Genomic DNA, 10,958 nt, shown 5'->3' with positions numbered 1-10,958 from the left:
AATTTATAAGATGTGCCTCATTTCCCATGTGATATTTTTGGTGTTCTGGGCGCTGTATACTGTAATGGTCACCATGATACAGTTAATCCTCCCCAGCCAGGTTTACAGCCCGAGGTAACACCAGCCCCAGGCTCGGGCTGCTATGTGTCCCTCCTCTCCCGCCCTTGTCCTGCTCACTTCGCGCCTTTCCTAACTGACCCCCCTGGGACTCAGTGAGGGCCTGCAGCCGGGGCAGGTGTTCAGGGAGGGTGTGAGGTAGGTGCAGGTGCTCAGAAGACGAGGAGGCAGCGGGTATAGAGCAGCGGAGACAGGCGGTGTACATGCAGGCTGAGGTAAGGAAATCACAAGGTTCGACTCTTAGAACAGCAGGTGTTTGTTTGGAACTCGATACAAAGTTATACTTAGAGCGAGGCTAGCGCAGCATTCCTTAACCCTGTGTTTGCCTGTGAGGCTTTCAAACCTTTTCTTAACTCTGTCAGTTATGGCTCAAACTATTCCACTAAACGAGTTAAAGTGAGAGTTTCGCAGCATTCCTTAACCCTAAGTGTGCCAGTGAGGCTTTGAAACTGCTCATTAACCCTGTAAGAAAGGCTTTCAAACTATTTATTAACCCTCTGTGTGCTAGTTAGACTCACAAATTAATATTTAACACTGTGTGTGCCAATGAGACTCTCACATTGTTTTTAACTCTGTGTGTGCCAGTGAGACTCTAACATGATTTAACCCTGTGTGTGCCAATGAGACTCTCCAATTACTGTTTAACCCTATGTGTTACAGTGATGCTTTAATCAGGGGTCACGTCCTGGGGAAAAAAGTGTGGGAGCTCACCCATGATCCATCCCCCCTCCCCCTCCAAAAAAATTACACGTATGCATATATATATAGCTGGGTGAAAGGATGACAGTTTGTGGGGGTTGCAAGTGATTGGTGATGGTGATATTGTATGGAGGGGGTGTCAGTGTGTGTGTGCGCGGATAATAGAGTTTGTGGTGGGGTGACAGGGTGTGTGAGGGGGCTATGACGGGGTGTGTGACGGGGTGGATGGTGTGTGGGGAGACAGGTGGATAGGGGGCTGTGAGGTGGGTAGGGGGTCTGTAAGTTGGTAGGGTGGCTGTGAGGTAGGTAGGGGGGTCTGTATGGTGGGTAGGGGGTCTGTATGGTGGGTAGGGGGTCTGTATGGTGGGTAGGGGGACTGTGAGGTGGGTAGGGGATCTGTATGGTGGGTAGGGGATGTATGGTGTGTAGAGGGACTGTAAGGTGGGTATGGGGGCTGTAAGGTGAGTAGGGTGGCTGTGAGGTAGGTGGGTAGGGGTTCTGTATAGTGGGTAGGGGGGCTCATCGACTTACTGACAGACAGACACACTGACAGACACACACACTCATTCATTCACACATTCACTGACAGATATACACACACAGACACACTGACAGACACACACACACATACACTAACAGACAGACACACACACACACACACACATTTCCCCCTAACACTCACAGAATATTTTTTAATTTTAATTTAAATCCACCTAGCCTCCCTACCTTTGGGAGAGCTAGGTGGACTTTTTATCTGGGGTCCAGTGGGGCTGCTGGCCGGGCTGTTTGGGCAGGAAGGCGGACAGGAAGGTGGTCAGTTGAGGTCCATGCGGGCGGTGAGGGAGCGCTGATTTGTGAGCTCTCCCTGTGACATCATTTTCCGGCTCCTGGCATCACTCTGTGTCGTGCGAGGGAGCTGACCAGGGAGAGTTCACAAATCAGTGCTCCCTCGTCGCCCACCTGGACTTCAACCGGCCACCTGCCCCGAGGCTAACAAGGCAAATGCCTTGTTTGCCTATCGGGCAAACAAGTCCTGCAGGACCACTAACGGTAACAGCGTTTCTGCTGTCGAAAAAGTGCAGGAACGCTGTTCCCATGCGTTCCTGCAGGACTCGAGCCCTGGCTTTAATGCTGTCCCTTTTTTACAAGTTATATGGTCAAATATAAGGCTTGTATTTCTGATTTTTCACATAGAATTTTGCCGGATATGTTGCCTTTGAGATCGTATGGTAGCCCAGGAATGAGAACTACCCCTATGATGGCATATCATTTGCAAAGGTTGACAACCCAAGGTATTGCAAATGGGGTATGTCCAGTCTTTTTTAGTAGCCACTTAGTCACAAACACTTGCCAAAATTAACGTTCAAATTAGTTTTTTGCATTTTTCACATACAAACAAATATGAACGCTAACTTTGGGCAGTGTTTGTGACTAAGTGGCTACTAAAAAAGTCTGGACATACCCCATTCGTACAATGCCACGCAGAACTAAAAAACTTGAATTTTTTCAATTTCTCACATTTCTTTATATTTTATTCATATTAAAATATGTTTCATATATCAATGGATGTGACATGGCCCTATTTCCCCTGAACACAATTATATATAATAAGTGGGTGCATTTAAAGGAAAGAGGGGAATTATGGTTGAACAGACATATAGTGCAAATTCCAACTTTTGTTTACGTTTTGTTTTGATCACAACTTGTACAATTGGCTCAGTCCTTAAGGGGTTAAACTACTAAAAATTATTGTAATCTAAAATTATTGCAATTAGATCTGGACTGCATTTATGGGCGGGATCAGCCTGATATGCCAATGGTATAAGTCAGGGGTAGTCTATCTTGAGCACTCTACCCCTGACTTATACATTGGGTTGGATGAAGGGCACAGAGGAAGGGAGAAATGGGGGTCAGAGAGAGTAACAGAGAATAGCACAATGGGCTCTATGGGGTTGGGGAAATGTTGGTAAAATTCATTCCATTCAAACCAGATTTTCACAAATTTTGGGAAAGAGTTCAGGTTATGGTGAGTTATGTCTTTATGGAGCTGCATTGTTTCCAACGTTTTCACTACCTGTTCTATGACTGGTGGTGTAGGGGACTTCCAGTTGAGGTGCATCGATGTCAGGACATGTCCCCCAAATCTTGTGAGCTAAATACAGGATATTTTTGGGGACATATATATTGTTAGTCTGCAGTGTGCAATCTGTATATTTCTAGGTTTTATGTTCACCGTGTACTCAATGAAGAAGAGAATACAGATTCATCTTTACTACATATAAGAAAAGTCTTGATAATAAGACTTCAAACCTCTATTACTGGACTGTACACCAATTCAGTTATATTTGTGGCACATCTTTTTTGTTTTGAGCACAGAGCACTACATAGCTGGAGCAGTTGTGTATCTGATTTTCTATACTTAGGACAAGTTAGCACTATTTTGCACACTTTTTTTTCCTATAACCACACAAGCTACACATGTCACCCTATCTATTTCTAACCATTTAGCCTCACGTCAGTCAATGCTGTCACTGATGAAGGTTAGAACACAAAAGCATCACTCTGACTCATTGCACCTATGTAAGCACTGTAGGTTCCCATACCAAAAACTCTTACCAAAAATAGAGGTAATTTAGAGTTAATATACCAGATAGAATAAAAAGAAAACTAAGATATGTTGCAGGGAAATAACAGTATCAATTCCAATACAGGGCCTGTGCAATACATCTGCACCATAATACTTTTGTGAATTGAGTAATCAAATACAATTGATTATTCTATAGATTGGTAAAAATAAAACTTGTATCTGCTTAGTGCTTGTGCAAATTCAACTCCCATGATGCTCAGCCAGCCACAGACACTCTTGTTATGATTGTGTTTGGGATGTTTAATTCAACAGCAGATAGAATGTGCTACGATGTAATAAGTATGCATGTTCAAAGTCAAAGTTGGCCAATTCCAGTTACTGCTATCAAGACTGCTGGTACCAAGACTGTTGTTGGGAACATCTTGCCACCTACAGTAGCTTAATACAATGGTTCCCAACCCAGTCCTCAAGTACCCCCTAACAGTCCAGGATTTAAGGATTACTCAATTGTGTCTAAGGGTTTTTTGGTTAAAAAAAAACAAAAAACACTTTAGAAACAACAGGGTATTCCCTAAATCCTGGACTGGTTGGTAGGGGGTACTTGAAGACTGGGTTGGGAACCCCTAGCATAATAAATACCCTCTCTATGTTTTATTTTCCCTTAAAAAAATTAATGTAAATATGGGAATGTCTATTTAAATTTAAATAGTAATCCCTATTTCACCTCACTAAAGGGGACCTCTAAGCCCAAATATGTTAATGTAGTTGTTTTAGTGCATAGTACAATGTAAAATATTGATGATTATGAGGAATGACAATGTTTACATTTTGCCGATAAAATGTCTCTAGTGGCTGTCAACCAGACGGCCACTGGAGCAGCTTCACATCCTTTCATTTTCTGCTCTCCCTGTCAATCATTACTGAGGCATAGAACCTATGCTGAAGAAATGATTGACAGCTGGGAGAAAGACTTCTTTTTAAATAGGCTTTCCCCCCAATTTGCTTACACAATGCATAGATTACATTTTAAAAAATAGCATAGTTTTGGCCATGGCAGTTTCCCTTTAAAACTATGTTGAAAACTAGAGAAATCTCAATGTATCCTTCCCAGTAAAATATTTTATAAATAAATGTTTTGACTCACTGTTGTAAAGCTTGTGTGTATATTTTGGCTTTCAATGCAAAATGCTAGCTTTATTTTGATATCAAATGTATATAACAACATGTCTATTCACTAAAGTAGAAAAAAAAAAGTACATTCAAAGTCAATATCAAATTTAGGGTCAAAATAGCTGGATTGGGGTAATTCTCTAAGCCAGCTATGCTCCCTGTTCGGCTACCCTGGCCTTTACTTGAATTCACTTTGAATTCTCACTTTAGTAAAGGACCCTGTTAGTGTCCAATCGTTTACAGAAATTAACTTCCCTGTCCCATGTGGGATTCTACCTACTTGTCCATCTCATGCCGGTGTTCCACTAAAGTCCTTGATGTGTGGTGATAGCAACCCTTGCTTTCAATAGGTCAGCTGGTGATGTAACAGCACTCGGAGGTGTAGGCTCACAACTACTGGGATCGGATGTTCTAGCTGTGATCTTCTCAGTCTGTCCTTATAAAAACAAAAAACTCATTGCCGGTGGTGGATGCAGTTTAGGTAGCAAAACTAAAACTAATAAAAGTCTCATGTTTTGCAAACCCAAATTAAGCTGCCCCTCGTCAGCCATAATTTTTCCATTTAAATATGTTTAGCAATATTTCATTTTATCTATAATTTTCTAATTTCTCTAAGGATAATCTTGTATCCATCATTATTGTAGAAGCTGTTAAAATGTCTGGTTATTCAACGGCCAAAGGTATTATGTCCATTCATCAAAGTCCAATATATTCACTGCTATCATGGGTATTCTTCTAAATGTTTGCTGAAGTTGCAGTAATGTTTGCATATTCTTCACCCTTTTACAGTACTCATCAGGACCAAGAATCACTCCATCCCATAAAAAAATGAATTTTAAATGACTGCTGTTTGAAATGTTTACAGTTCAATGTTCAGAGCTTAGTTAGAATGATTCTTAGAAATGTATGAATGTAATCACAAGATACAGGGAGTTTGACAGTTTTGTACTGTGTTTTTGGTTTGCTGTCCTTTACTTGGTTTGTGTGTGTGTATCTTTGTCATTGGCAAATACAGTGACATCTGAATCGTAGAATACTTGTGGCTGTTATGGAACAGTTTTTTCTCTTTTTAAAGCTAAATTATTTATAGAATGCTTCTTGATAGTTTGCATCATTGCAACATTTGTTGTATATAGAGTAACCTGGCCCCTGTCTCTCTGTCTCTGTGACTTATTTTCTGTGAATCACTGATGTTTAATGAGAAAATGTACTTACTTCTTTGACTTCTAATATCTGTCTAACTTGAGCAATCAAATAAACATACATTCCTGAGCCTTAAAGGGTCCCAAAAACCGACTCCAGGTTTAGAACTCCAGACCTCTCTCTATACCAGGGCTTGACAAATCCCAGATGCCAGGTCGCCATGTCAACCTGGGATTTGTGAGCCAGTTCAGCCCCCAAGGTGATCGGTTGCCTGGGAGCAGAAGCGGGCAGGGGTCTCATGGCGAGTGGAGACAGGCAGCCAGTTCATGGAGAGCCGAGTGCGGAGGGTGTCTCACAGACATCTGAGGGAGGCGGGCAGGCTGGCAGTTGATTGTGGAGGCGGCAAGGAGCTGCCATCTCCCTGCTCTGCTCTCTTGGACGCCCTCCATTCATGCCAGATGCCGGAATAAGACGTCACTCAGCATCACTAAACAGTGCTCTGAGGAGCAGAGCAGGGAGATGACAGCAGCCCCCTGGACCTCACTGGACCCCAGGGAAAGCAACCACTCAAGCTGTCCCCTAAAATAAAACAAATAATAATTTGTGAGTGTTGCAGTATCGGTGTGTGTGTATTTAAATGTGTCTATCTGTCATTGAGTGTTTCTGTGTGTGTCAGTGAGTGTGTGTGTGTCTGTCAGTGAGTGTGTATGTTTAGGTGAAATGCCACCCTACAATCACATAAGAAAGGTGTTTTTATTCACTTTTTTCCCCCATGCCTTGCTGGTGAAGCTGCGGCTGGCCCCAACTCCGTGGCTGAGATTATCAATCTTGACAATCTCAGCCAATCCATTGCTTCCCCATAGGAAAGCATTGAGAGACTAATGCGCATTGACAGCAAAACAATACGCTGCGCCAATTGACTTCTCCTCATAGAGATGCATTGAATTAATCCATCCCGATTGGGAGCTTTAACGTAGGTGCTGCACACTACAGCACTGACCCAGGAAGCACCTCTGAGTGACTGTTACTAGTGGTGTTACTAGCTAACAATGTAAACACTTCCTTTTATCTGAAAAGACCGTGTTTACATTGAAAAGTGTGCATGGACAGGATATAGACACTAGAACAACTACATTAAACTATAGTAGTTCTGGTGACTATAGTGTCCCTTTAAGAATTATTATCATTTTATTTTTTATATATAGCGCCAGTTTATTGCGCAGCACTTTACAATGTTATAAAAAATGTAATAATAAATGAGACAAGTACAAAATGTTAAAGGAACAATATGTTAATGAGGACCCTGCTCAAACGAGCTTACAATGTAAAGTAGGTGGGATATAACAAACACAATAGGAAGGGCAGAGTGAGGGATAGCAACCAAGCAAAAATGTGGAAAAGTTCTTGGTCCCCATTTGTTTTCCCTTTATACTCTCTTAGCAAACGTATTAATTTCTTTGGATTACACTACGACATGTATTTCGATGAGAGCTAGATATTTCTCTTCTCCCCGATCTCTCTCCTAGAACATTGCTGGTTTCCTATCTTCCATCTCTGATCGGATGTCCTCCCGCTTCCAGAAACGCACTCTCTCCAAACCTAAGCTTCTTATTTTTCCTCCTTTTAATATTGATCAGCCTGTCCTTGCAAGCTCCTCAGCCCAGCATGTCCCTGCTTAGGATTCAGTGGGCCCTGGAAAGTAATACAATGCCTAAAGACCACCGCTAATCAGTCACCAGGGTAGGAGGTGAGCATGAACACGGTACCTTCCCAGCCATGCACCTGTAACGAAAATATACCCCAACACGCAGGATTCAGCTAAACAGAAGACAACACAGAGGGGAGATACGTCTACCGGACCTTAGAGTGGCCGGACACAACGTATATAGGAGAAGTACAGAGTCAGGAACGATCCGAGGTCAAGGGCACAAAGATACAGCGTAAACTAGGACTAGCCGGGGTCTGGTACACAGAAAACAGCAAGCCGGCAAACAGAACAGATAAGGATAAAGAGATATCGTAGTCAGAAAACAAAGCCAAGGTCAAGTACGAAGGAACACAACTGAACACAACAAGCGCTAAAGGGAACTGAAACAGAAACCACGATAGGGCAAGGAACTAAGGGAAAAAGGTGAGTATAAATAACTAAACACCTTTTTGATTGGCCCCTGTCATATCCACGCCCCCAAAAGGTAAGTGTATGGGGAGTGTGGCATGACAGGGACCAATGGGTGGCCTTTTCCAATTTAGGCTCCCACTGTCCCTTTAAGAGCGCGCCCGAGACCCGCGGCGCGCTCTTAGAGTCAGGCGGGACACGTGACCGCTTCTCGTGGTCACTGCCCGCCCTCCTGTTCCAGCCGTCGGATGAGCCGCGCGCGGCTCGTGCAGCAGCAGGACCGCGTGCGGCTCGAACAGAGGACTCCGGCCGGTCCCTGGAAAGGGTACGTACTGCTACAGCACCCCAGGTGTAGGAATTTAAGGAGTGAAGGTGGCGCAGGGGGGTTAATTTCCAAATGCTCTCCCAAGAATGTCTGATGTGTGGGCCCCAGGATCCCCAGTAAGTTGCACTCTATTAATGCATGACTAGTCCTTGCTCTTTTGCGTGGTTGCTGAGGCCGGGATGATGGTAACTTCAGCCAAAAGTTAGTGTAAATCCAATCAAAAGCCTCCAGAGTATCTCTCCAAGGCTCAGTGGGTAGAACTGCCATGTTGCGGCAGCCACTACGCCATGTCGCCTTCAGCCATCATTGTTGTAAGGCACCGGTAGACTGATCTTGTGCTGTGGGTCCATAGGTTTCTGCATACACGATTGGCCAATTCTCTCACACCCGAACCTCAAGAAGGCCGCAGAACTGTCTCACGTTATTAATGCCAAATATGAATGGGATTAGTGTTGAGATTTGTGTGGAGAGAGCATATTAAGGTGCCGAAAATGTCTTGAGGTTATAGTACCTGGGATATCTGGCTATTAAACCTCAAAAAGGTTGAAAATATATTTGGCATGTAAATCAAGCAAGATGCGTCCGCCCATTATGACCTTAAAGCCCTGACCTCAAAACACCTAAGTAATTTTTCATTAATAACTTAGAAAGAAATTAAATATATAATTTATGAATAAGTAACATGTATTAATTGCCTAAATAAATGCTGTGATTTAAGTGTTTTCTCGTTGAGTGTTGCAGTTTAAAGGGATCCCCTGCAGAGGTCATTCTGCTTTATTAATATTTGTCATCACAAGTTGATTTTAAGCATTTTTACAAAAGTCTTTATTTACTTAATAGTGAATCAACATATATTTACAGCCAGCTGCAAAATCTAGACCAATCAGAACTTTTAAAATTTCCAGTTTTGATATATGTCAAGATAGCTAAATGGAGCTATGGTTTTCATCTTGGTTGTAAATGCATTGCTTAGTGAAAATAAAATAAAACAGACCGAACAAGCTTATGATGGAAGGTGAAATAAGAAAGTGAGGGTTACTCTTGTAAAACTAAATTAAATATAAATTAGCATATATGAAGTGCTCTAATGTTACATTAAAGTGAAGAAACAAATTTAAGTGTAATTCTTGAGAGCGCTTATATAAAAACATCTGGATTTTTAAGGATGGGATATTTTTAATCTGGAAAATAAATTAAAAAGAATAATGAAGAATTAGTGTTGTGGAAGCTAATCAAATTTTAAATGTAGACGTAGGCATTTACAATGTCTGATTTGTAACAGATGTGTTCTCATTTTAACAATAAGTGCGTGCCATCTGCAGTTTAATTAGCTGGCAACTGTCTAATTTTGTAACTAAATTCTATATTTACTCATGTGGTGTGTAAGTGAATCTGACATTTTTTCACAGTCTTTACCTCACCTTTCAAATGTAATTAAACTGTTAAATTGTTAAATATGGTTCGTGCATCTCTGTTTGTTATTATAAACTTGCAATTAGTAGATTCCCGTACATGATTTTCATGTTAATGGTGCCATGCCTTGTATAATGATCATTAAATAAAAGCTTTTACATGTTTAATTGTGGCAGTGCAGCAGCTCTGCCCTTTCTTTTTCTCTTCTAAAAATTTATTTTTTCCGGGTGTGTATCCAGCTGTGACCAGGCGTAGACATTCTCAAGCTGTGCTCTGTATCTATGCCTGCTTTATAATACAAAGAGGAGTCCTTTTTTCTGTGTTTAGTTCATCACTCACCCATTTGGATCAAATGATGGGTTGCAAACACAAGAAGGAATGCAGAGTAGAATGTTCTTGTTTGTGAGATAGCAGACACCTCTGGTATAGATCTATCTTAGGCACATCATACTTAATGGAGATAGACACCACATTTCAGACCATTTCCAGTAGACATGTGTGACGAGGGCTAGGGACCTCCAGTGGGGAAATTCAGTAAGCAGACATTGATGTTTAAACTGGTCACTATTGGTGATATAAATACCTTGCTCACTGAATTATATGAAATAATGGCTTACATAGAGTAAAAAGAAGATTGGAAAATTTTTAGACAGTCTAGGTGATTGAAACCAGGGTTGATATTCTTCAGTTCAGATAGACACAAAGGTACAGGGAAACTCTGCATCATTCCATAGACTCTCCAAGACAATAACAATACAGTTGTTGAGGGTAGACTCGGCCATATAATATGAGATTAAATGAAAACTGGAGAAGATTGCCCAGATTCTATTGGGTCCCAAATGGCAAAAGTGAAGTTCTTATGCATTTTTTTCAACATTACTTAAATCAGCCCCAAACACATTAAATAAATCAACAGAGATACATTATGTATTTAGCATAAAATTGTGAGTTCTCACTAACCATACCCCAGTGCCACCATTTCTTCAGCTTCGTGAATGCAACACTTATGTAACACCCACCTTCACTTTTCGAAGGAGAACAAGCCTCCCTTGTGACACCACATAATAACTTTGTTGCCAGCATGCCGTTGTGTGAACTGAAGTCACTCCATTCCTTTACTCCCTTGACAGCACTAACAGAGTTGTCTAGAGAGTTACAATAGTAACCACAGCACATGCTATAGAATTAACTAATAGGTGATTGAAAGACTTATTTTCAAATCTGCTAGTACAATGTATAGATAAACCTGTATGCTTTAAAATGAACATATGTTGTAGGCACCACGACAGAGGTACCCTTTAATAGACTTAATCAGTGCTGGATTAAAAGACTCAAAGGCCTAGAACTTAATTGTGATCAACCTAATTGCAGAATTTTACAGATGGAAA

At 41.5% G+C, this 10,958-nt stretch overlaps 1 protein-coding gene across 1 annotated transcript in view; it reads left to right on the top strand.

Moving 5' to 3' along the window:
- The first annotated feature begins 283 nt into the window (after positions 1-283).
- LOC134609334 (GRIP and coiled-coil domain-containing protein 2-like) overlaps positions 284-10,958 on the top strand; it is a 69,780-nt gene continuing 59,105 nt past the window's right edge. Inside the window, exon 1 of the mRNA XM_063453015.1 lies at positions 284-332. Coding sequence (XP_063309085.1) covers positions 321-332 — 12 coding nt within the window. The 5' untranslated portion in view covers positions 284-320. The remainder of the gene's footprint in view (positions 333-10,958) is intronic.

Source organism: Pelobates fuscus, chromosome 4 (genome assembly GCF_036172605.1).
Source record: "Pelobates fuscus isolate aPelFus1 chromosome 4, aPelFus1.pri, whole genome shotgun sequence".
NCBI classification, from domain to species: Eukaryota; Metazoa; Chordata; class Amphibia; order Anura; family Pelobatidae; genus Pelobates; species Pelobates fuscus.
Note: the sequence above shows the minus strand (reverse complement) of the source record. Positions and strands in the feature narration are given on the sequence as shown.